Source organism: Coturnix japonica, chromosome 2, assembly GCF_054131305.1.
Source record: "Coturnix japonica strain WE chromosome 2, WE-NBRP24, whole genome shotgun sequence".
In the NCBI taxonomy this organism is placed as follows: Eukaryota; Metazoa; Chordata; class Aves; order Galliformes; family Phasianidae; genus Coturnix; species Coturnix japonica.
Window position 1 is genome coordinate 103149854 of NC_140664.1, and position 27694 is coordinate 103177547.

Sequence of the window (27694 nt, forward strand, 5' to 3'; positions counted from 1 at the left end):
AACTTGAAGGTCAAACAAGATGATCATTTTCTTCCCCACACTTACTGCCTCGCAGCTTTGCGATCAATATCCACTTTTGTGAAGCTCTGTCTCCTGTTATAAAGGCCCACTGCCAGCACCAGATCTCCCTCTACATTTATTCTCAGCATTGCTCAGCTGGTATGCAATGGCTCCAGCAGCTCTACTGAATGCCATTTCAGTGTTCTTCTCAAAACCCCTCCCATTAACAGCAGCATGCTACTTCTAAACAGAAAAACAAGTTTGGGGAGTTAAGTTACAAAGCTGCCGACCATAATGGAAGCTGTGACTGTTCAACGTCTTTCAGAATCAAGTAATGTCAAGTAATTGCTTTATTGATGGATTTATCAGCCAGGATTTAGACCTTGAAATATAAAGATGTAGGCTTCTGTTTGTTTTTTGTTTGTTTGTTTGTTTGTTTTTTGCTTCCTCTTTGTTTTAAATGATTGATAATTATTTCACAAATGTTTTCCCCTGGCATTTGATTTGCTAGATAATGCATAAACACAGAGTTTCTAATAGGTTTCCTGGCTTTTTAACCTAATTTCTTTCCTCATTACTTTTCATTTCATTTCCAATTCTGCTATAAAAAAAATCTATTTTTCCTGAAGTTCTATTGTGTAATCTGAAGCAGCCCCACTTTTACAACATAAGGAATATTTTAATATAACAACAAAATTGAAAACATTGATTGAAGAGAAGCTAAAGTGTTCCATACTTTAATTTTTTTATTTCATGTTGAAGCAAATAACACACATTCTAAGATGATTCCAAAATTATGGTGAAACTAACAAATATTTTGCATGCATGACCCTTTAAAATACGTTCCACGTAAAAGCAGTTGGATTGGGCAAAAAAATGACAGTTCAGCATAAGAATATGTCTTTTTCTGTCAAACACTGACTTGCAGATGTTACTCTATTGCAAGAATGTATTAGATAACTAATGATGAGACAGAAGGTAGATTATGGAGTTAATTGTCAAGGAGTGCAAATTATAACCTTCACATTTTTCTAACATGGAGAAAGGAAACAATGACTAGAAGTTGGGGGATATATAAGAGTTTCAAGAAAACAATGAAAAAAATATTTAATTTAAGGCATGAGAAGTAGTAAGTTTTCCAATTACCGTCATTAGTTTCAGAGGAAGTGAATAACAAAGTCTAGTAATTCATTTTTCAACTGAGCATTTATACTCTTCGGAGTTGCACTATCAGTTGTTCTGTGAGCATTCTTGGATTTATATGCCTTACTCAAATTTCCTCTGAATGAAGAGCTGAACTGTTTGGCTTTTCTCCTTTTTCTTCTTGTCTTAACCAGCATAAATCTACTGAAGTCAGTGAGATCATGAGATTATTTGCCTTACGGGGTTCATGTCCAATCACTATTCTGTTTATAAATGCATGAATGTACAGGTCAGCTTTCTCAAGAAAATGACTTAAGGTCTAAAGAACCATCATCATCCCCCCTCCCCCCTCCTTTTTCATTTCTTTGACAAAAGCTTTCTGGACTAAGAGCAAGACATGTTTTTTTGTTTTTTTATCCAGTGAAGGTTCTCAATATGCTATCATTCTTTCCACAAAGATCCAATGAGATTCTCTAGCACTACGTTAAAAAAATTAAGTGTGTATTTTGTGTTACTACATTATTCAAAGTACTGGTCCATGCACTGTGACTCAGGACAGAGGAAGTCTTCTGAAAAAGAAGTCTAAAGAGAACACTTCCAATCTGCTATTCAGCCTATTTATTCTTTCTAGTCTCTCTGTTCTTTTCTTTTCTTTTTTTTTTTTTTTTTTTGGAAGGTGTGGCTCAGGTAGAAAGGATAACACAATAATGACCTTCAAGCAACAATACCTGTATTGTAAAATTGCAATTTATTCAGATGTCCTTTCCAGTGTAGCCTAAAGAAATAACCTGACATGCTAACAGACAGATTTCTATTTAAACAAAAAAGAAAAAAAAGAAAAGTCCTTAAGAAATAGGCTCCAAAAAACATGTTTTTGACTTTCCTCCTTGAATTCCCCTGACAAAAGTAATGAGTGAGGTGACAGGAAACCTGATATTAATTCTGCAAGTTCTAACTAGATGTGCAGGGGATCTAAGCCTGAGGAATAGAGCTGGAATGCAGAGCAAATAGGCAATTATTCTGAGCAGAAGAATTCTGTGCCTGATGATGACTTGCCTGTCTCCTTTCTCCAGTTGCAGTTCTACAGAGACTGTAATCTTCTGCGTTGATGCCTATATTCAATCTTAATGCCTGATATTGAGTGATGGGAAGCTGTAGGAATTCCTGCAAGATTCATCGTTAATGGGTTTAACACAAATGGCATGTCTGTCTGGGATATTTCATAAATACATAACCTACACTATGTGATCGGAATAATTACTTAGAAACATCTAAAGCACCCAACTCAATATACAACATTTTGTTCTTCAACTTTTGTTACTTTCTGCTTTACCTTTATCTATTAATTTATCTGTTAAAAATAATAAATATTAGTAGAAGGATATGCCATATTTTTTTAATGCACTTACTCACGCATGCTTTCCTGTCTTTGTGGTCTGAAGGAATCCATTTAGCAATTTTTGCCAGAAGCTGGGGATTGTACTGGCCATTGGACTATGCCATAGCAACTGCACACTAGTAAGCAGTTCTGATGCACTGGAAATGCAGATCTATCAACTGTTCTAAATTTAGGCGAGGAACATCCAGAAAAATAAAACTGTTAGACAAAAAACTAAAGATAATGTATGAGAAAAAAGCCCACCAACTTATTTCAGGATGAGAAAAAAGATCTTGCTTCAAATATGCTTTTCAAATAGGTCAAATTAAAAAATGTATTTATTATTAATTTTTCTGTCTCCTGGTCCATCCTTTTACAGGCCCAACATCTGCTAACTTTGTTAGAATATGACATGCAGAGGATTTATTTGTCCACAAGGCCTCTCTGTATGAAACAAAATTGCTATGGTTTCTGATCCATCTGAACACTGTCATTTGCAGCAGACTGCATTCATTTATAAGAACAGACTATCCTGACAAGGATCTCAATGACCCACTAGCAGAAAGATTCTTGGTACTTGTGCTCTTACATTAGTGTAATAAAAAAAAAAGAAAAAAAAAAGAAGGAAATGATATAGGGTCCACCCCACAGGAATTCATTCCATATTCCACTGTGTCCTGCCTCTGACAGATGATTCAGGCACGGCGATACCATGCAAGGCTCCTACTGCTGTGCCTACCTTTTGTTTTCCTTTTGTCCTCCCAGACACCTCATAATTAAAGAAGCATACTGAATAAAATATATGTTCAGATCTAAAAAACTATCACATGATGCAAAGTGTTCCTCCTCAGACTATACAAAGTATTCCCATATAGATATAGATATATAGATATATTTTAATAGCCAAGTGTGCTGCAAAATAACTACAATACAGTCTTCACTTCCAATTCCATCTTAACACGTGGACAAAAATTATTTTCTGAAAGTGAAATCTCATTAGATCTTCGCATCAGAGTTTGCAAGGCTTTTCCAGAGAGCAATACGTACATTCAAGCTTTGGCCTCAGGGACCAAACAAGGCAAGGCTGACAAGTGAGAAGCTAGAAAAGTTAAACAAGAGAAATCATATTTCAGTTTTAATATCACATTGATATTGGGTTGTATTTGTTCTCAGTAGTCATGCCTAGTTAATCCCCTTCAATTAGTAACTGCAGGAACTTTAGTTTGAATTAAAAAAAAAATCACAAAGTAATTTAACAACAGTTAATACTACTTATGTCTTTCAGACATGCAATTATGCAAATCCACCAAGCACAGTTCTGACTTTATTTTCTTGGTTGAAACCACTATTGGAATAATGAATCTATACAGTGGCATCTGCTACTCCTGTTATAATTAGTATTTTTAAAATGAAGAGAAAGGTAACCTGCAACAGTTTCACTATTCCCTGATATCAACTAGTTGCTATTTCAGTTTCTTCCCCGCTGTTTAGTAAAGATGTAAATGCAGAACTGAAAGTGAGTAAGGAATCAAGAATACAGACTAGGACATTTGCCAGTACTGATCTAATTTCCAAAACATACAATCTCTGAAACACGTATACTTCATTTTAGATCTAGCAGACCTGAACATAACAGAAGTTCCAGTTTTATAGTAACATGAAAATATGTATATGTTACAAAATTCAAAGCATAAAAACAAAGTATTCAGCTCAAAACTCTCCATACTAAATCCTCCAGTTCACCTGAAATGGCTATCTGAAGATTCTGGGCCCTTCAGTAGTATATTGCATGGCAAGTTAACAAAATAGTCCTTTATACATACAGTCCTGTGCTCTAGCACATTTCAGCAATGTTCTTCTGATATAATTTACACCGATACAGTCTTCCTCCACTGAATGACTAAATATTTAGTAACATCTTGTTTTTCATTACTCTTAGCCACTTTGTAATTGGTCGACTTGAGTCTAGCAGCACTCACTAAATTGAAAGTAAAAATATTGACTAAAAATAGTTTGATGTTTCAATAACCTTATGATTTCACTTACAGAATGCAAATTAAAACCTAAGAACAGCAACAAATTAAGGCATAAATGGCAAAAAGGGCCAAACATCCTATCATCAGCCTCACCATTATAATGGCTTTGAATTACTGTAACACAAGGGAGTAATTTGTGTTAAGTTCCCTACAACAAAACGTGATTACTGCTAAAGTACGAAACAAGGTACAACAGAAATATCAGACAGTATATGGCATCATTCTTTGCACATTAATATAACTCACGCCAATTTCTGTCAATGTTATTCCCAGAAGTTTCAAATGTGGACCAGGAGAACCATGATGGTGACTTAGAGATGCCTATAGGTATTCCAGATACAAACACCACAGAAAAAAAAAGACTGTATATTTTAAATTAGGAATAGATCAAGAAAAACATTACACCTCACATGAATGTTAGCTCAGACTTATGTTCAGGAACATTGAAATTTCTGACATTTCACTGAATGGTCGTAATGAAGGAAATAATAGTAGCTCATGGAAAAAAAAAAAAAAAGCTACAAAAATCATATCACTTTAGAAAAGAAAAATGCTCTGTAATAAAATATTGTACTTTTGTCTTACAATTCTTGGTTGTTTATTGCTGTTGCTTACTTATTTGCTTTAAATTTCTCTGTCATTGTTCTCAGTTTTTTATGTCACTTCCACTAAAAAGTTTCTTCCTCAGTTTTAAATGAGAAAAATTCAACACTACTTTTACAAGTTGTCAACTTCTGAGTTCTGGAACCGGTGCCCTTGTCTTGAGATACCTGTCTTTGTCTACAACTTCTCCTGCTTTGAGTAAGAAAACAAAATTAGATGAAAGCAACTAAACTTCAGTGTTGCTATTGTTGTTGACATCATCCTTGTGAATCCTTGTTCACATCATTTTAATCTAAGTCCCTTATTCTATCTACAGTGTTTTCATTAGAACATATCATTACTATTTATCTGTCATATATTGTTCTTTAGAGGCTTTTTGTTTGTTTGTTTTGGATATGAAAACACTGAAATTATGTTTTAACCCACCTTATGAAACAAAATTCTTAAGTTATGAAACATTTCATGGAACGTTGTTTCCATATTTTCAGAATTTTTTACATCTAACATTAAGCCCCAACAAAGAAATGTCTGCCATTCACCAGGTTTCTTTCTAAACAGCAAAACAAAGTAATTCATGCACATTCAAGGACTTTATTTCCACATCCATTTATTCTAACACTACAAGCATTCAGAATGATTCAAAAGTCAGTTACTAATTGTTATACATCTGTATGGTATGAATCATATATGAAATACCAAAAGACTTGGAAGGTATTTATGTAATTATGACTAGAAGAAGTGGTAGTGCAATACTGCTCTGGAAATTAACTCTAGATAGATAATAGATAATACCTATTGAGGAGGTAACATAATGAGAAGTGCAAACAGCCTTGAATAGCACATTTGCAAATAAATGAATTGAAAATAACACATACTTCATATAAACATTTCTTGCTCTCTTTTTGTTAGCTCTTCTAAATTGACACATCCTACCATGTTGCAGCAAGACTGCTGATTTTGTGAATACGTCAAGAACAAGAAATTCTACCTAGGTGTTTATTTCTGCTCATAGCACGTGCTGGAAGCTGTGAGAGAACAACGAAGCTATGTTAGGATCAGATTTCCTTAAGCCCACAGAGTTCATATTTTGTTTTATCTGTAAATAGTTCAAAAATCAGTTAATTAAAAATGTGAATGATTACTAATATGCTACCTCGTCTTTTGTAGTTTTTATTGCTGTTGTTATCATTTAAAAAGAGAAAACTTGCACATGTACTATAACACTGGTTGTTCTTTACTGTTTATTCCACTTTCTCTAAGTGTTCTATACTGGTATTTATTGATTTGATAATGGCAACAGGCACTACCTAAAGTATGACATCTGGTGAATCAATCACTATTACCATAGCATTACATTACAACTCAGTCCAAGGTTATTGTGTTCACTGTACAAAGTAAATAATGTTTATTACTGAAAAACTACCAACCTCAAGCCAAGCATGCTGTGTTATCACATATTTTATTATAACTTGTGATAGTAAACTATGCTTAGAGTGCTCATCTGCACACTGGCTTTCTGAAGGAGGATGGAGGAGTCTCATCTCTCTGCCAAAATGAACTGTATGAGATAGTCAATACAGCTAAGTCCATAATAAAACACTGTGATGTTCCACCCCCAGTTCAAGTAATTTCTTTTGTACTATTCTATTGTACTCAATATTTAACCTTAATAGTGAACTAGTTACTTTTCGCTCTTACTGGCAGGTTCGCACCTTTCCAAACCATTTTTTAAGAGACCTGGTAAAAATAATGCTGCTGTTCCCTTTGCTCTGTGCAGTCATAATCATTTTTCTGGTGAAGAGAAACGCTCTTTGAACACCAGTCCAATATTTGCTGTAGGTTAAATCAATGGGTTCCTTTTCTGTAGAGTGCCTGAGGGAGGCCTCACAGGCTGATTTCTCTAAGCAGTGTTCAGTGCGGTGGAGATGATGGCCACCTTCTTCTGCCCAAATCTGCAGATTAGAGTAAGCAGGTTTCACTACGGACAACTGCTGAAGTTAAACGGCAGCTGGGCTTCTGATCTTAGAACAGATAGTACCTCATTATATTGTGCAACTAGTTATATCATGTTTCCTATAAAGTTTATACGGACACTTGCTGGGTTAACACCCCACTTACTGTAGGCACCCTCTCACTAGAGGCAGTGAAAATGCAACAGAAAGGATGAAACACAAGAAGCAGTTGGTGGAGTCACAAGAAGAACAAAGATGCCCTTTAACACAAATTCTGTGTTTACTAAACAGGACCACCTTATTCTACTGAGCACCTACTTTTGTATGTACAGACATACGCAATATAGGCCTCTATATCTGAGCTTGTCTTCATGAGATTCCTCTATATACAACTGAGAAATATAAGAGCGGTCTGCTCTGTGACAAGATGAAACACCACTCGGTGCTTCCTTCTGTTAACTACAAGAAGAGACCAGAAGATGTAGTGGGATGCAGGCTTCTACATTCAGCCTGGTTATCAAATTTGGCTTCTAGAACTTGAGGATTCAAATTGTTTCTTACAGAGCTGCTCACCAAAATGGAGTGAGATTTATTATTTTCTCAGCTGTCTGTCAGCAATGCTACATAAGCAATATTCTTAATATGATGAACACATTAAAAACATGTAGAAGAGAAAAGAGGACAGTTAAATCATAGCATCAACTATGGAAGCAGGAAATTGCACTTCACATGTGGGATTTAGTGATACTGATTAAGAAAAACAGTTTGTTGGCTGCTTGCTGATGACCTGGCAGTAGCTGATGTCATCATATTATACAAACACTAAGGGTACATTGCTATGCTGTTATTATGTTATGTGATCATACTGTAAACAGGATTCATTTTCCAAAACCAAATTAAAATTTGATCTCATATATTAAAAATATGTACATATTAAAAATACCTGTATGTACACATGGGCATCTCTGTGTGGATGAGAACATTCCCTTCGTTGTTTGGGTTGTGCTACTGTTAGATTAATTTATCCTTTAGTTTAACAGCTCTTATTTCTGACAGAGTGATGGATGAATGCGAATGAGAGCTGAGGGTGAAAGATTCATTTCAGCCTCTTTTTCTGTGCAAAACAGTGAATGGAACCTGACTGAAAAAAACCCAACTCTTTAGTACCATGTAAACAATCCTCACCATACAAGTAATGTGGTGCACATAGCAGGGGGGTTGAAACTAAATGATCATTGTGGCCCTTTTCAACCCAGGCCATTCTATGATTCTACGAGTAGGTGAAAAAAATAATAGTATAAATTGTTATTGTTGAATTTTCTCAGCCTACAGAAGACATTCATATTTGATTCACATCCTGAACTCTTCTCCTGTCCTCCTCAGAATAGTCAATCCCTTGCTTCCCTTGGTCATTCACTTCTTATACTTTCACATCAGTCCAGCACAGCAGTTACTTTCTATGAAAATGCTGAGAAATGGAGATGACTGCTGGCCTTGCCTGGAATTTGGAAAGAAACTCAATTTAAAATCAAAATAGATTTAAATGTCCCTGGATCTAGCAGTGGTGAAAGAAACATCAGCTGAAGCTTTCAATTTTTTTCCCCACCAAGAATTTTCAGAATAATATATATTACTGTACTTTCAGTATTTGATTTGTCTCTCCTAGAAGCAATTCATGTTTAAATTCCAGGGCTGTAGAGGTTTGAAGAATGTTTAGGTTAACTTTATCATGCTAAACCAACATGCACAAGGATTAAAAGCAAAAGGCCACAGCCTATATGCAGTAGATTTAGTGAAGTAGCCACACGGTAGTGTTAAGGTGGGACTGAAATAAAACAAACTTCTAAAACTTCCAAACAGATTTTTAGACCCAGCAGACTTGCTCCTTGTGTCTAACAAAGGTAACTAATTACATTCAGCACAAGAGCTCGTTTGAAAGCTTGTTTGAAGCTCCTGATGCATTCAGAAGCCTACTCTGACCCCTTTTTAATTGAAACAGATGCCAGGGAGGAAGCTGCAGCAAGAAATTTAGCTGCCATGGGCAAAGGTTTTGAGCAAACTGCCCTCCTCCATGGATGACTGGTGTATTTATCCTATTTCCATGAAGTCTGAACTAGCAGTGCTCATTGGGACTGCAATAATGGGTAACTGGCAAACAGCCAGCAGAATAGGAGAGGGAAAGTGTAGCTACTGGACCGAAAGGAGATGCTCAGCCAGACAACTACTGGTAACAAACACCATACAGAGAGCACCCAACCAAGGAGTGCTCCTCAGGAAAAGCAGCAAAAAAAACCCAACACAAAACAAAAAAACAAACCACACTGGAGTGGGACTGGCTTTTTAGAGGTTCAATTTAAGACTCCTTTTTATGATGATGTAAGAGGATTGGGTCACCTTCTCTGACCACAAGGGAACCCTCTGCTCAGTTCTGTTATATCGAGTCTCTTTATTTTCATGCAGCTGCCTCTGACCATGATGACCACTGATTTCATGGTAGTTCAGACATCTATGCACAACAGACAGCAAAGTGTTAACAGTGGAAAGTGGCGGGTTTCTAAGTGGTCTATTTTTGTTCCTGCATTTTTATTTTTTTTTTCCCCTCTGGAAAAGCTAAAAATCCTATTAAAATAATTTGGCTGGCTTTCACTCTCTTCCCTAATCAGACCGTCTAGCAAGTAACTTCTTGGTAGCTGAGAAATACTTCTCTTCCAAACTTTACTAGTAACACCAATTAACACAGCAGGAAATATAAATATTTCTACCATGCAAAAAGTCACTGCAAGGCAACAACAGTCTCTGTTGATCAGGGTGAATAATGACTCGCAATACCTGTGCAAGTTTCTGAGGGAAAAAAAATAATAGCAGAAATATATTTTTAACCTTTTCCAAGCAACAATAGCTGAATTTTTGATAGAGGGAAAAAAATCCAAAAACTATATTTATTAGAATGTGAAAATGCATGTGAGATGTAATGTCTATTAGCTTTTATTTAGTGTCTTCCTCACACTAGGGAGCTTCATAATAAGAAGCAGCTGCAGAGAAATCAATGTTGGCTTCCATAGATGTTCTGTATTCATAGGGATGGCTTCTGATTGATTTGTTGGCAATGTGAGATAAAAACAATTTAAATTAAAAAAAAAAAAAAGAAAAAAAAGAGCCCAACGAGAGCTAAGGTCTGTATAAGAACAGAGTGGAAGAATAACACCAAAACAAAGGAAGAGATCCCTAACAGTTCCTCTGACCTTGCTTTATTAAAAGTTTTGTCTACATGGACAAGGGCAATGGAAAGAGAATGGCGTCTTCCTTAACTCTGACCCTCCTGAAGGTAAAATGAACAGATCAGTCAGCACAGAGTATGACAGGGATTAGTTGGCTGAGATAACAACAGAGAGACATTTATTCTTCTCCAGTTTACAGACTAAACAGAACTATTCTTACTTCTTGGTGTTTATAATAATGACTCCCTACTTGCACTGTGAAAAGCTAATCCTAACAGCTCCCACATGGCAGTATGGGGACAGTTCAAGAGTGAGTACGTAGCAGCTGCCAGTCAATCCAACACCCAGTACTGCCTTCAGAATACAGTGCCTCCTGGAAAAGAAATGTTTCCCATAAATACTAGAGCACTATCAGAATGTCCCTTTCTCCTCCACATCATTTTCAATGCACTGCAGTACATACAGGTATGATCCACAGCCACAGATATCCATCTCAGAAAATACTGAACACATTAAGGAAGCAGAAGGGACCTGGACTACTCACAGAGGCACAGATGAATGAAGCTTGAAAATGTTATGAAACAAATTTCCCTTCACATAAATTCAGCTCAGCGCCACTCTCCATGTAAAAAGCTAACTACATGTTCTTGGTGGGAAACCTTTGGATGGATATTTTCTCTCCAACAGGCACTGTGCATCTTTTAGCTGCACCACAGGTCTCCTCTGAATATACTGATGGTGCCTAGCACACGGAAATCCTGTTGAGATCAATGAAACTTCTATGCATAGAAGGGGCAGGGAATGAGCAACTGAGACCCCCAGGGTAGATAAAAGTCTTAAAAATCAAGTTCAGGGAAGGTGAGTTTGCACTGCGTGACTGGTAGAAGATTTATTTGTGGCTATATACAACTCACTGAAAGCCTGCAGTGTTACTTGTCATTGCTTTCTAAAGGAACACCAAATTAATTGCATTTAGAGCCAGATCATACAGCTCTGTACGCTGCCCAGAAAACAGCAACAACAGTTGCCTTCCTGCACAAATCCACAGTCAGCATATAGACACACTGGGATGTAAAAATTCCAAATCAAGTAGGATTGTCATGCCTAATGTACAGATGTTCACTTAGTCTGAAGCACTCTTGGCAGAAAAAAAAATGAAGACATAACACTTAAGCTTGTCTATTGTCTGCTGGTGGTGGTGAAGTGGCAGAACAGAGCTGGTTATAAAGGAGAGTGCTTTCATCCATGCAGGATTATGTCCCTCGCTCTTCTACACTAGTTTTCATTTGCAAGCTCTCCAGGATAAAGTATATTTTTCCTATACATGACATAGTGATGGGGGAAACCGAGCACACAGAAGGGCTCATACCTTATTTTTGCTGAACTTATCTTAGTATTTCACGCAGACTTCGCTAGATTATATCTGTTACAAAACACAGCAAACTGAAAGACATCAGCTGAAAACAACTCCAGAACACGGTTTCTTTATGGATTATCTTTTTAAGTGATTCACTGTCTCAAAACTTAGTAGTTAGATAAATGCTTTTACTCCATCTAAGTTAGTGTATTCCAGTGTAGCATCAGTCTCTGCAACTCATCCTCTGTAACTCACCACTGTAATCAAAATGTTAACATGAATGACCCAGAAAGCATGCAATCACTCAGCGCTGACACAAAACTACCTCTGTCAGGCCACATGGGCTTACAAGGTACAAAAGAGCTTTTTGCTGTGAATGACAGCAACTGTAGCAAATACACTCTACTGAACAGCCACCTACAAAAGACAGAGCTATTCATCACACAGTTCTGATCAAGCAAGTATTCCCAAACTGAATATATATATATATATATATATGCGCCCTTGAGTTTCATGCTCTGCAGCGTGCTTCCACATACTGTTAATCAACCCCATTGAAAATGGAAACATCTCAGGAAATTTTTCAAGCTTCAAATCCTTTTTCAATTATTTACATAGAAAAAGGTGCTGCTGTATATGGAGGAGAGACAGCTTTTGTCACTCAGTGATGACTGCCTTGGATGATGTATACTCAGGAGTGCTACTGGAGGATTTCAGAACTGGTTGTATCTTCCTTAAGTGTTAACTCTCTGTACTGCATGGAGAGTGTGAAGTCATTCTTGATTTATTCAACACACCTGATGATACATCTGGTCATAACTGCTGAGCAAACCTTGGGAGTTTGCTTCCCAAGATTAGTGGTGCAATTTATTTACATAAACATGATGAAAAAACAGCTCAAAAGTTTAATACAAAACAATAAATCATATATCCAGACATAGCTGTCTGCCACAAATAAAAACACTCCGGTAAAAATCAGCAAAATACATTTTTTACAGAAATGTTCCAAAAAGCACAGCACTCAATCACTTCAACTAAAGGCAGTTCTTACAGTACTGAGACACATACTCTATTTTAGGAGCCAATTGGTAGAGATTAAGAAAACGACAAATATTTATTCTAGTCTCAATATTAAGGGCTAGGTTTAGGAACCTGGAGATTTGGGTTCTGTTTCTGTCTGAGCCTTTAACAATCACTCTGGGAGGTTGTCACTTGATGTGGAAACTGCGTTTGCAATTCAATCTGCTGAAATGCAGAGGCTTCAGTTCCCCACACATTTCACAGAGAGCAGGAAGGCCAAAACAACTCACATACAGAAGCAACAAGTGCCCATCACCTCACCACATTTATGCCTCAATCCCTTACTGGGGAAAATGTGACATTTTCCTCCTATTATTAAGGAACTCAAGAAGCTAAAATAGTTGATAGTTGGAAAACACTCCTTCAAATGCTAATGACTAAAACAAAACATCTCACCCTTTGAAAAGCTTTGACAGACAGGGGAGAACATCCCTGCACCTATCCTACAGGTAAACAACTTTGAATCATCAGGAACAAGAAAGGAAGTTTTTATTTACCATACTGTAGTACCCTCAGGCATGGAACTCTCTCAGGCCCCACCCCAGCAGTAGTTGGACCCTTGTATGGCTTCCACCCCACAAAATAACCCAAGGTTTTTAAAACTGTTCTGTTACTTCTAACACAGATGCTGATATTTAGTACTACACATTTTACAGATCTAAGATACTCCATATTTATGTTTGCGCCCAGACAAAACCTAAACACTGAAAAAAATGTGCCCCAGAACTTCACGGAGCATCTGTATTAGGCCAACTTATTAAAGTCCCCTGCCTTTCATTACAAAATATCTACAGGAAGAGGAAATAATTTAAAGCCTTGGACAACTTTTACCTGGAAGCACTGTCTTATTTTGTACCTGCTTTGTATATACTTAAGATGTAATTTCTTTACATGGTAAGAACTGATCTTCAGGGATTCAGCAAAAGAAGCACGTTTGCATTTTTACTCTATTTACCAACTGTTATGGATGGAAAGATTATTGTGGCGAAAATGTGAAAAGAAACAAACAGGGAAGTAATGCACACCTTTATTCAAACATGTAAGTTCACAAGAAAGACTCCACAGAGGAGAGATCTCCAGAGAGCCTTCCTTAGTGCCGGTCAGCCCTTAAATGGGGTCTGGGAGGTCACACAAATGAATTGCGTTCATCTGTACTCCTGCGGGTGACTCAGTCCTTTCCTCAGGTGCTCAATCAGTGGTTCAGGCCATGACTCAACAGTTCCCATACACCAACCTTTTTCTTTAAAAATATAACCAAGTCTAAAGGATGATTAAATAGGTAATGGAATGAGGCATAATGTGACGTCTTACTGAAAGATAGTAAGGCAAACACAAGTATTTAAACCTTTTTTCAAGCTTGTGACAGATTAAGAAAGCACCATTATGTAGAAAAGTCTTCATGTTACTTTAAATACCCTGTACATCTCCCATAAAGCTTTTGTGTAAAATTCTTGCCTGCATACATAGAAATGAATCATATCACATTATAGCTGGCTATGCATTCTTCCCTGAGCACACTAGGCTTTAAATTGCAAAATCCATTTTTATTTTCTTTTTCATTTGTCACCTCACCACTGGAAGGAAGGTTTCCTGGAGCGTATTCCATTGCATGTCTGACAATATCAAGTCTGCCTTCAATACATTAGTATAAAAAATTGAAGATAAATGATTACATTTACATGAGGTCAATGAACAAGCACAGGAGACAGAGAGCCTACAGGATTCATTGTATCTTCTGCTACAAACCACTCAGGGACTTCTTGATGAGAATACAGATGAACAAAATAAGCAGCTAAGGGGAAAATAACTTATTTTTAGTGTTAATTTTTAGATTATTTCATGAATATGTGGGTAAATAATCATTATATGAATATTTCCTCTTGTTGCCTGCCTTCTCACAATACAGCAGTGTACTGCACAGTGTTAGCCTCTTTGTCCTTACTGTAAGTCAAGCACTTGCAGATGAGGCACTGATGGATTTTATCTCTGAGGCATTCTGCTGCTTAATTCACAATTACTACATCATTCCAATCAGTGCATACGTTCTCAACATGTTAATGCAATAAAGCATTAAAAGTGGTGAGCATAGCCACAGTATAATGATTTATCTCATATATGTGCTCAAAAAGAGAAGGAAAAAAAAAGTACTTGTAAAATCTGTATTAAGTAGACAGGCTGAGCATTTTTGCTGGGCAAAAACACACATTGGGATACTAAGGAGAATCTGTAAATATTTTAACATTGCTACAAGCAAAGGGATTAACAGAGTAGAGCCCTTTGATCAATACTTGCAGCATCATGTATTATTTCCAATGGGCATGAACAGCAAAATGCTATTTATTGATTCAAGTATGCTACACATCACTGAAGTTTAATACAAGGGAACATGAAATTCTCTCTTGATCAGGAGTAAGCCACTGCCCTGACCTTTGCCTAATCAACCATTACTTTTGTTGCAGTAGCACTTGATGGTTCCCGGCCTCATTTTTCTGTGAGCTTTCCAAACCATAGACAAATCCAGTCTCAGACATCAAGAGATTAAAGTATTAGATAAATTTAAGATGAAATTAAATAAAGGTTGTGCAACAGAACTAATGGAAGTGAGGAGTGAGCAGTGAGAGCGCATAAAACATGAAAACATTCAGCTCATCAACTAATTAGGTGTTCAGTTAGTACTACTGAATAAGAACCATTTTTATTTATTTTCATTTTAATATCTTTCTAGCCTAAATAAATAGAAAGGAAGAACTTTTGCAGCTTTCGTAGTTTCATTTTCAGCATTGTTGTGGAAGCCCAAAATGGACAGCGAAAGGGAGCACAGCAGGCTGACAAAAACTGGTCCTTGTTGTGGCAAATTGGACACCACCTGATGAAATCAATGCCCAGTCTGCTCCAGATAATGCTCTGTAATGGGAGCACGATGATTGAGGGCTAGCAGTTTTCAGAAAAGACAGGCAGGCAGGGAAGGGTGGGAGAGTTGCCCACTACGTTAAGAAACTGATAGATCACATGGTGGAGGCAGGAAACCAGCATGGATGAACAAGGGCAAACAGGCAAGAGGGGGACCATGTATAAGCAGTTGAAGCAGGTATGGGTGGTCTTGGAAGAATAAAGGGATTTTCTCTGGACATGCAGAGATAGGTTCAGGAAAGCCAAGGCACAGATAAAACTGAACTTTGCAAGAAATATGAAAAATAAAAAGAAGGGATTCTAATGGGTACACCAGCCAGAAGAGTCAGACCTCCTCTGATAAATTAAAAGGGAGAACTGCCTACAACAGACATGGGGAAGGCTGAGGTACTCAACAAGTTCTTTGCCTCATCCTTCACCATCAGTGAGGCTTCCCATGCCTGTCATGTCCTTTCATCTCTAGAAAGAAATTTGGGGAGAAAAAATCCCTCCTGCTGGAAGAGAAGTGCAAATAGCCAGCAGAGAGAGGGAGGAGAATGTCCCTCTCCACTCTGCCCTCATCAGGTTCCATCTGGAGTAGTGCGTGCAGGCCTGGGACCTCAGGCAGAAGAATAACATGGAACTGTTGGAGTAGGTCCAGAGGAGGGCCATAAAGATCTTCACAGTGCTGGAGCACCTCTCCCATGAAGAAAGGTTGAGGCAGCTGGGCTTGTTCAGTCTGGAGAAGAGAATGTTCCAGGGAGAGCTCATTACAGCTTTCCAAGATTTAAAATAAGCTTATAAACAGAACAGAGAAAGACTTTTTTCATGGTCTGATGGTGATGGGACAAGGGGGAATGGCTTTAAGCAAAAGAGAGGAGATTTAGATTAGATGTTAGAAGGAAATATTTCACTCAGTAAGTGGCAAGGCACTAGCACAGAGTGCCCAGAAAAGCTGTGGATGCCCTATCCCTGGAAGCATTCAAGGCCAGGTTGGTTGGGGCTCTGGGTAGCCTGATCTAGTGGACAACAACGCTGTCCAAGGGAGGGGAATTGGATGCAGATGATTGTTAAGATCACTTCCAACCCAACCCATTCTGTTATTCTGTGATTCTATTCAATACATAAAAGGAAAGTTCAAGAAAGCAGACCATAGACATTTGAGAAATAAAAGGCCTGCAAAAAAACATTATTTTTCTTGTCATTCTGAGTCTTCTAAGATACACTGCAGGATTCTCAATCATTTATCTTATTGGAATACATACTAAATTACATGGTTCTGTTCGGGAAAGATCAACCTATTAACCCAACTGCTCTTTTTTCTATTTCATATTCCTCCAGTAGATGAAATGTTTTGAAACAAATGGTGCTGCTCCCACCTCTCATGCAAAACCCTGCTGCACATGTGACTGCAAAGGAAAAGCACAGACAAGGAAGTTCATATCAACAGCATTCCTACTGTTAAGACCTTTTGAAGACAAATTGTTGCAGTCAGCTTCCAACCTCTGCCCTTTCTGTTCATTTATTGAGTAATATTTCTTATATTTAAAAAAAACACTTGGATTACACCAGATAGAAAGGCCATATAATACAACTGCATTACTGTAAGGACCAGTAACACATACTTGTAACATGACAAGAAAAGACAACAAACCAAACATTGATGTGAACCTCTTTTGTTCTCAACACTGAACATTGATTAATTGATCCCCAAACAGTCTGCACCTGAAAATTGTGCTCAGCCACTATAGAAGAGACCAAACTCTCACTGCAGTACAAGAAGAGGGACTCCCAGTGGAGGGCCATCTCCTCAGCCCCTGATCCACAACCTCCTAGGGCTCAGCTTGTTCTCCATATTTCTTAACCTATGTTTGATAGTGCTGCATAATATCGAATTCAAACCTACTTTGCGTCTTTGTCAGTAGGCAATCTGAATAAAATGAAATAACTTTTGCTCAGAAGGGAACTCTCTCAATTTTCCTTTCACAGCTGCGTTTTCTGTTACTCAATTTCAAGGAAGTCAAAGTGACTCAAAAAACCTGACTTAATCTTTTTAAAGGGCTCATATATGGCCTTCAACCTTTTCCATAGGGACTGATGCTGCATTGTATCCAGGAAGCAAGAATGAGTTTCCTATGTAAACTTTTCAAAAAACTTTTAAGGAAGCATACTGCAACTCCCATTCTTAGCAAGGAAAAAGGATAGTCAAGGAGAAAATCACTATGTACTCTTCATGTTTTAATTTAATATATCATATGCTCCCCAAGAAGTTTCTAAGTGATACATAACAAAAATCTGAATGTGAAGGTCCAAGGAAACCAGGTAAACACATCCATATCCCTTTATATAAAATGCCACGTATTCCTCAAGAATGATTCTTGAAATAAACTTCCTTGAATTATCTTTTTTTTTTTTTTAAAATTTTTATTTTTTTACAAATATGAGCCTCCTTTTCCTCTCAAAGCATGTTGAGTTTTCTTCTGCGATTACTAACTTTACGATTCATCAAAAGTTATGCTAACACTTTATGAGCAGTTTTAATAACCTTATGACCCTCTACTATTACAATAACCAGAAATCATACATAATCCTAAACACCAATTAAGGATTTCAGAGAATGAATTTCATCAGTATCACTGAAATATGGAGTCACCAACTTTAAAATGTCACCACCTCCAGCTATCACCTGACTTGAACCCTCTCCAGCACTGTAGCCAACCTATGAGAAATTCTTTTTGGCATCTGAATAAGTGATAGATAACCATTCTCTTGACCGATAATAGAACTGATTCATAGACTACTCTGTGTATATACATTTATGTTAAGTGAGTAAAAAAGGCTGAAGAGGAGAGGACTACCTTTCCGTCTTTATAATACAAACATTATATGTAAACATGTGTAAGGAATTTTAATGAGAGGTACACTTTTAAATGTATTAAAATGAATTATGCAGGAAAACAGCAGGAGAGCAACAGATGTACAGATTCAAGGGTGACATGCTTAGTTTCACTTGATGAATGTTTGTTTTGTTGTTTTGAAAAATTAATGTAATGAAATATTTAAATTGAACAAGGAACTTTAAAATTGACTTGGGGAATGAGTTACTTCCATGCAAGGACAAGGTTTCATTACAGATTATATGCTTACTGCATCTGAATCACGACTCTATGAACAACCATTACATTATTCCAGACATTTCACAGATACCTTAGAGACAGCACATGTCCAAACCATGGTATAATCTCTTGCAGACCATGAGGCCAGAGAACAAAGTCTTCACAGCAAACTCACAGGACAGTGTTTCTAAGTAAAATGGTGGTAAGTTGATAATATTCAAAAGCTTCTGAGGGCTGGCAGTTGACCTATGGTCCAAAAAATTATGGACTATACTTTTTACCTTCACTTAATAGTGACAGAACTAGCACTGAAATTTAATTACCCTTCTTTCAGGTACTTTACCAAACGGAGGAGTTAGAAAATGATGAGAACCACCTCCCATTTCATACTGCTATCCACTAAAGCTTCTGTTTGCTTCTGTAGTCCCCAGTATATGTTTTTGTTTTGTTTTGTTTTTTTTTTAGATCAATGAAATTTTGTCTTTGAAAACTACCTTTCAGGTATTTAAATTTAGGCACCCAAATCAAAAGGACATATATAAATCAAGCAACAGATTCTCTGTGTAGCGTCTGCAGCTTTCATCACCAATAGCTTGATACCCCACTGCAGCCTTACGTTATACAGAGAAAAAGTATGAGTTTGCTGATTGCCCAGCTTGAGATCAAATCCCAGAATTATAAATAAGAGTGAGGTTGTAATGCCCAATGGAAAGTGACTGTGAATGAAGCAACAAACAGAAATTATTAACCTTGCCCTCAGTGCCTCAGACAATCAGAAGATTATTATTTGCAAAGAGTAGGAATGTTTATGAGAATATTCAGCCTTTCCTCCGTGTAAGAATTGCTCACGAAGCAAGTAAAGAAGAACAGAGGAGGTTATGATGACATAACTTGCATGCCGAGCCTTTGAAATGATAGCCTCGTGAGAAAGAACATGAATCAGAAGGATTCTTTGACTTAAAACAGCAGAAAAACAAAACAAAACAAAAAACCCTCTCACTGTCCAGCACTATGTCTTTACCAGTTAGAATGGCTCATATCCAAGAAATGCAAACTAACTGCATATGACTGATGCAGCTGCAAGGTTGTTTTGCAAAAACAAATGAACTTTTTTTGCCCAATAATATTCCTTAATTCTTATCCAGCTCTGAACAGATCACTACCAATAACAGCAGCAGCAACAAAAACCCTTCTGGCTAAAATAATCTAAATTGCATAATATGTGGAAATTTAATTATTTTTATAACAATTTAACCTCAAGAATTATCTGTGCATCTGCCAGACACTCTTCTTCCCCCTTACTCAGTAGCTTTATTCTCCATACAAAAGATCCACAAGCAGAGCACTTTTTTCATGGTGGATTTTACCAAAAGTATATTTTAATATCATGAAAATTCAATTAAATGACAGAGTACAATTATCTGTTCACTGGCAAACAGGCAGTCTGCATTAGTCCAGCTCTGCTTTGCTGAACTGTGTTCAACTGCTCAAAGCATTCGACTGTTTCATTATGAGATTTCATCAGACACCCTGGCTCTGGCACAACAGCATAGAAAATGGGATGCACAATGTCCACTGCTCCCTGTGTTTTGTCTGCTGCTGCCTGAAAGATGGCTCTGCTCTTGATGGAAATGGTTTTATAAGTATTTCACATGTTAGTGTAGCTTCATATACATACGGTTGGTACTAGCCATGTCTGTTAGCCATGTTTTATCTTGATGTTCCACCCTCCCTTTTAGACCATAGAAAATTGAAATTAACTGTAGTGGTTTTGCTTTCACCTCCTGTCAGTCAAAATGCCTTATAAATCAGCAACGATGTTATTTTATACCATGTTAGACACGTGCAGCCTTACATCCTGGTGTAACTTCCTACCAGAGCACACAAGGCCACCCTGTCCCTGTAGAGCTGAGCTGGCAGCCCCATGCTGATGGCACACAGTATATCTGATTTAATTCCTATTTAAATCTGAAACTCTCAATGGAGCTAGAAAGAGCTTTGATCCTTGGAGATGTTTCAAGGGAGCTGCCCCCCTCACTGATGCAGGCTGATTTCAGATCTGAAATGTCATGCACAATTACCCCAAAGTCCTTGACTCTGAATCGCCAAATAACTCCCAGCACTATGCAGGCTTTTCTCTTTCCCCTGACAACTTTCAGAGCTTGAATTGAGTAAAGTACAAGATTTGTCCTTCAGAAGTACTCAATAAAATGAGAGCCCTGACTTAACACAGAAAGAAAAGTACAATATTTCTTTAAAGAAATTAAGTGGCAGAATGCAAACTACTGGGAAACAGATAATAATAATGCCTCACAATGCACGCCATCTAAAGATTTCCAAACTGTTTTTTTATTCAATTCATGTTTTGGGATCTTTCCAATTAGGACAAAACCTCCTTCTTCATGTCAGAGGAGCATGTAGAGACTGTTGTTATATTGGGTTTGTACATTACACTGGTGTATATCAGCCTTGTATTGTCTTTCAGCATTAAAATTGTGTATTATAGTTGCTATATTGTGCTTGTGTTGGGATTTTGGGATATCGCTGTATCACTCCTCTAAGCCACAACCTCATGTAATGTCAGATATCTCCAAATAAGTAAATCAGGTATTAAAAAACTTACACTTCTCATGTGAAATACCTGAAGGAATCTGTTCAAGGAATATTGGATTCTGACAATGAGAAGGAGTCTCAGAAGGAAGGAAAAAGCATTTTATGTGGGCTGTTAAAACTATCTTTCTTACAGTCTATAGTACAGAGACTCTGAACTTGCCATTTTTATTTTTATACACTGACAAAACTAATAATCATAACAAAGACCACAGAACAGATCAGATCCTCCTCTCAACCAGGCAGCAACAGCCATGGGAAAGCAGCTATGATGCCATTAAGTGCCTGCTCCCCAGCCTCGCCTGTCAGTTAGCTCACCAGCCCAAAGACATTCTCAGAACTCTGTCAACTTGATGCACATGAAAATGAGCACACAGTTTTACAGCAAATAAGCAAAAAAAAAGAAAAAAAAAAATAGGGGTAGTCTTTAACCAGGAAATTAAAACCAGGATCTAACAAAAGCATGTTTCTAATTTCAGCAAAGGAGGAGACTCAGAATCTTAAAAGCTGTCTTCTTGTCTGGAGTAGAGCTTTGAGATTTCCAGACAGGCAACAAACAGTGAAAAAACATAAACACACAGAAGAAAAAAGAAAAGAAAGAATGAAATAGAAGAAAAAATCAGCAGAAGAAAAATACATCAGGATCCCAAATGCAAAAGAATGTGCTGAGAATTGGCTGTTTTTAAGTTTGACGCAACTTGTAAAAGCTAGCATGGAAGATGAGGAACTGTTTTAAGTTGATAGATGCTTTAAAGTTCTGAGCAAGAGAAAACAGGAAATACCTAAGGAATTGTTATTTTGGTTTTGGCAGATATTAGGGACAGACCTTTAAAGTGCCACAAGAGCAAAAGGATATCCTTTTTGAAGGGAAGATGAGCACTCTTCTAAGAGCTGAGCTCAATTGCTAAAGCCCTTAAAAAAGGATTGATGTGTGTGAATGTTAACATTCATGGCTCAACTCTCTATTCAGCTCAGATGAGATCTAATTTCAAGAGACAGGTATTTCAGCACAAAAGCACGTGCCAGCGAATTAAAAGCAGTATCCAGATGGAAGATGCAGGCAGCAACAGTCTCAGAAATCAGCACACAATAGTAAAATGTCAAGAAACTTAATTCCTTAAAAGTGATTACCTAGACAAACAGATTTACGATATCTAAAACCAAAATAAAACTCACAGGAACAAGCACAATCTGACCTTAGGAGGTAATGAGCTTGAACTAAGATGTGAGATTAAAAATCAGATTTCTTTGAGATCTGCTGGATTCAAAAAGTATTTGGAAGAGCTACACACCATTCGCTTTTATTATTCTTGGCACTCCAAACTTGCTATGAAGGACCAGGTAAGTCTTTCTGTCATTGGTCTCACCTTCTCTATCTCTATCTATAAAAAATGACCAAAGACTACTCATTATAACACTTGTGAGTTGCTCAAGTCCTAAGGGCACCGAAGGAAATGGAAACAGATAAGAGCAATGAACAACAACAGCAACAAAAAAAACAAAACGTCCAAAGCTATCCAAGTAGAAAAAGAATAGAGTTGTTTTTAATGTAAGTGGACACTGATATACCATCATATACCACTATACATTTGATGATTCAGAAGAGTTCTTAGCTTGCCCAAACAATTCAGAAAAATTGATTTTGGTCTGTCCAGAATGACAAACTTTTAAGACAAAGATTCAAAACCATTGTTCAAATCTCAATGCAAGGCTCAGCGCTGTGATAGACAATTACTGTTCACGACAAGAACAGAGCAATTTTGTAAGGGTGATTTGAACATGAACTAAGAAGCCTTTCTTGACCATTTCAAGAAAAAGAAAAAAAGAAAAAAATCACATATGTATACATAGATGTATTGCTCTATCTTTATGGAATCAGTGTTGCTGAAAAATGGACTTGCAAACAATTCTGGTATGACCAGAGTTCAAATGTTGGATCACAACTCAAATCTTCCCAGGTTGGTAGCCTGCATCTAAATCTATAGAAATCAACAATGCAAAGCATATTCAGTCAATATCTTACACATGTATCAGAGCTCAAAAAGACCATGCAAAACAGACAAAGCAAGATGAGTAGCTGTCATATAGGTTTAGCTCTGATGATATAAACTTGTTATCAGACAAGGTTATCAGATGACAGAAGGTTTCTCCTGTCTAATGTGTCACAACACAAAACATTAAGCAATTTGGACTGCACTGAGAAAAAGAAAGCAAAGGATCTTCTCCAAGCACTTACCCCCAACTGAGGCACTGCCTACTCAGTGTGGAGGAATCTGTGCCACCAGCAGGCAAACCCTTCCTGTCAGAGTGGGGAACTGACAAGATGCAGACAGTGTCTGATCTGCGTCTGCAGGCACAGGATGTGCAGATGCAGGACTGTATTTACAAGGTCAGTGCAGCTGAGGTTGGCTCAAAACCCAGGAAGGAAGTCTTTGAAATGTTGGCATAAAAAAGATGGTGACAGCAAGGCAACACAAGCTGTGAGGGAGACACACTGTGCCAAGCTGTCGGGAACTGGGAAGAACGACAGGGAGCCATTTCAGCAGTCGAGGCACTCTTTACAAGGTGCTCAGCAACAAGGAAAGAGGCACGCAGTCAGCTCTTCTTTCAGTAGCTGCTCATGCAGATTAGACTTGTTAGCACCAGGAAATAAGCAGGCAAAAAACCTCTGGAAAGTGACAAAATATGGACCAAACCATTAAACCAAAGGAGAAATCTATCGTAGTTCTAAATGCTGCTTCTCTCACAGTGCACCATGAAGTTTCTATTATGGTCTATAACAAAAATCTCACTGCTCAGATGTGTGGTGTAAGGATTTATATCCTAGTTAACCTGGCATTGTCTCTTCCCCTGAATAATCTTTCTTTACTAAATCTGCCTTCAGTGGTGTACATCAAATGCTGACAGACCCAGTCAGCAGTGTGTGATATTCTGATTTCCTACTTGCTGTTTCTAAGTCCCGATAGCTACATTTAATTTCATTAAATGCACTTGTGCTGGTTACAGCTTTTCACAGGCCTCTGCAGGGCTCTGTTACAGTATTCAGTTTGAGACTGGACTGCTGCAGATTCATCAAGTCCCTGGAAAAAGGGTTAGATTACAATGTCATTTTCTACAGCAGTTAGTGCTAGTCTTTTTGTACATTGTTCTCCTCCTGTAGAGGGTTAGAAACATGATAAATATAATTATGTATGTGTTTTGTTAATGTGTGTGTTTTTTATTTGAAAGACGTGTAGCAATCAGGCAGGTCTTCATGTTCACTGCTAGGTATGGGATACGATGCATGAGAGATGGTAATGAGGTATCAAATTAGCCATTGATTGAGCTCTGCCAGTGGTGACTGAAAACCATTATGTGGTGACTGCTCTTTTTGGGGGGTCTGTTTGAAGTATGTTGGTGATCCTCATGTATTTCCTAGGACACAAACACCTGCAGAACAAAACCCACTATCAAAATCAATATAATTAACATCATTTTGAAATGCTCCGTCAAAAGGATAGGTGGACCTTCTTCCTGATCTTAAGAGTTGATCTTTATTGTGTGAAAAATATAAGCTTTCAGATTACAAATAGGTTTTGTTGTATAAAAAGTTTTATTTCCCAGGTCTGACAGTCTGAGGGAGGTAGAAAGAAACTAACTATCTAACTAATCAACTATATTCAGTGAGTGCAGAGTGTAATCACTAACCCAATAGCAGAAGAAGCTGATTGTATTACTTAAGGTAACACTGTAGGTGAAGAGCACCCACAAAAATTGCAACATTTTTGGTTAGCATTTTTGGAAGGGTTAGAATTTGCATTTTTTGAAGATAAAAGTCTTACATGTAGTAATTAGTGGTAAAGCTAGCTCCCTGCAAAGTACATTTTTATACCAAACCAATGAAATCAAAATTAATGCATTACTTTTTCTCCCCTTCTCTCTCTCTCTCTCTTTTTTTTTTTTTTTTTTTGTTTGTTTTGTTTGTTTTCTTTCTTGTTTGCTGAACAGTAGCAATTCCAGAAGTATTGTATATTCAAGGATTATATATAGGGTTCTGGCAGAAGTGCTACATGCAAAATGCTGTATTAATGAGCTTTAACAAAAAGGATGCAGACAGAATCAGACCTCTAGCACCTTTTCCCTCCCTCTCGATGCTTCTCACACTGTAGAAGGCAAACTGAGGCACATCACAGACGCGATAGTAGTCACAGTAAAATGAAGGTTGTTTTGCCTCTTTAAATTTCCTATGATTGAACCTGGGAAAGACCTTTCTATGATGTTATGATCAAACACTTCCATTCAGAAGAAAAAGACTAATAGAAATGGCCCATAAAATTGGGATTCTGAAGCTGCTAAAGATGGCTGACCATCATAATGTCATTGCTGATGGAAAAACTCAAATAAAACATCAGTTTTCTCAGCAGTTTCAAGCTGAATTGCTTTTCTCCATTGTGCAGTACCATTTGAGGAAGAAAACAGGGAAAGACTGTCTTCAATTATGCAAGAAGCTCCTGGTTTTCAAAACAAATAGAAACTGCCATTGTGATAAGCTCTCCTTTTGTCTCAGTGAATTATAAAGGGAAAGATCTTTACAGGCTACTTGAGAGACTTCATGCCACTTCATGCTTTCCAGGTGGGAGCTGTGCAGCAGAGTCTTCAGTGCTTCCCTGGCCAAAGGAAAGGTTTATTTTTTGAAGGACGGAAGGAAAATGGCAGAAAGGCAAGACCTGAAAGGCCCAAGAATATCCCATTCCTGCTGTATATTCTTCCTTCTCTCACTAAAGACACAAGTGCCAAATGTGAGAACACTGAATGAATCTTCAGGATACTTCTGTTCACAAAAGCATTTGAAGACTGGATAAATACGCTCTCCTTTGAGCCAGTTTCTCTGCAAGAACCAGCAAGAGTATTTGGAGAAAGCCCTCCACACAGCCCTGATAGAGCAAAACTATCTCTGTGAAGCCGCCACCTGAATGTGTTCTGACAGCATTCATGTCCTTGCTGAGCAGTGAAAGTGGCAGGGACCAGGTGCACATCACCTGGATGCTTATTGATTTACAGCAGTGTTCCAAAATAGGCTAAAAAAACTGATGCTCCAGTTTTATTGGGATATCTGAAAAGGACAGTCCCAGGGGCTTCCACTTCCAGGTGAAATATGGACCTCCAAAGCAGTAGATCAAAGATTTTATACTTGTACGCTCTTAAGCTTCAATAAAACCTTTGTTTTCAGGTTAGTTGGAATTTATAGGGCAAAGGTTCAGACTGAAACTTCTGACTGAAACTTCTCCATTCTTCACATTTCAAAATGTTTAATGTGACTTGAAAGCTAGTGGAAAAGTGAGAGTGAGGAAAGAAGGAGGCAAGAAAGGATTTTTCTATAAAGGAGCTGAAAGGGAAATAATTCCCTTTGGTTTAAAAAAAAAGAAAAAATAATAAAAAAAAAAGAACACAAACTGATTTCTGGATAGTATTGAGCACAACACGCAGTTAGCTCAGGAGGTTAGCCTGTGTTAGCCTATGCTCAGCTAGATTGATGCCCTTGCTGAAGTTAGCATTTTAGTTGGCACAGGTGTGACAACACTCTACTGCAGCAGGAGGGCCTGCAAAGCAGATGTACTCCATCATTTAAATTGTCCTGAAGGGACTAATAAAGTAATGCAGGAGAAGTTATGCCAAGGGGAAGAAACAGGAGGAGTTTTGCCACTGCTGGCCAGAGTTGATGTGAAAATGGAATTCCTCCCTGAAATCTGAATCATGTACAAATGAGTTTACAATGTTCCACATTGTTTCATGCTCTGATTTGCATGTTTTTGTTTGTTTGTTTTGCTTTGTTTTAAATCGCCGGCCCTTTAGACCTATGCAATCTGAAATTCAAGCTGTGAATCTTTCTGGCTCATAAATTTTGCTTGCTATAACACCTGCGCAATTCATCTGTCTGGTCTTGGATTTTGCAAGCACATCCAAGGAACAGCACTGTCCCTGCACCAGAAACTTGTCAACGCTTCTATGGCTGATGTATGAGCATGATAGAATTCAGTGCACCTGCTCTCAGCTGTGTTGGTTATGCAGTGGTATCGTGTAGAAAAGACCTTTTGGTTCATCAGCAGATACGTCTGTCTTTGCATATAAGGGGAAGAAATTTGCTGAATCATTAGATGTAAATAGTCACTCTCCAAAGCAAAAATATGCTTTGAGGTGAAAAGAAAAATGTATATACTAGAATTAGTTTAGATAAACTGTGACACAGTTCATTATCACTAGATATTACAAATGATAAAAGAATGCAGTTCTCCATTTGACAGGAAAAAAAAAAAAAAAAGGAAGAAAAAAAAA

At 37.6% G+C, this 27694-nt stretch overlaps 1 protein-coding gene across 23 annotated transcripts in view; it reads right to left on the bottom strand.

Annotated features, from left to right (window-relative positions):
* RBMS3 (RNA binding motif single stranded interacting protein 3) overlaps nucleotides 1–27694 on the bottom strand; it is a 682345-nt gene that overhangs the window by 104391 nt on the left and 550260 nt on the right. The window contains exon 10 of one of the 23 annotated variants that reach the window (XM_085538334.1): nucleotides 1779–3620. The exons of the other annotated variants lie outside the window; for them this stretch is intronic. Within the exon in view, the coding sequence (XP_085394460.1) occupies nucleotides 3571–3620 (50 nt within the window). The 3' untranslated portion in view covers nucleotides 1779–3570. Of the gene's footprint in view, nucleotides 1–1778; nucleotides 3621–27694 lie in introns of those variants that run through there. 23 annotated transcript variants of the gene reach the window in all.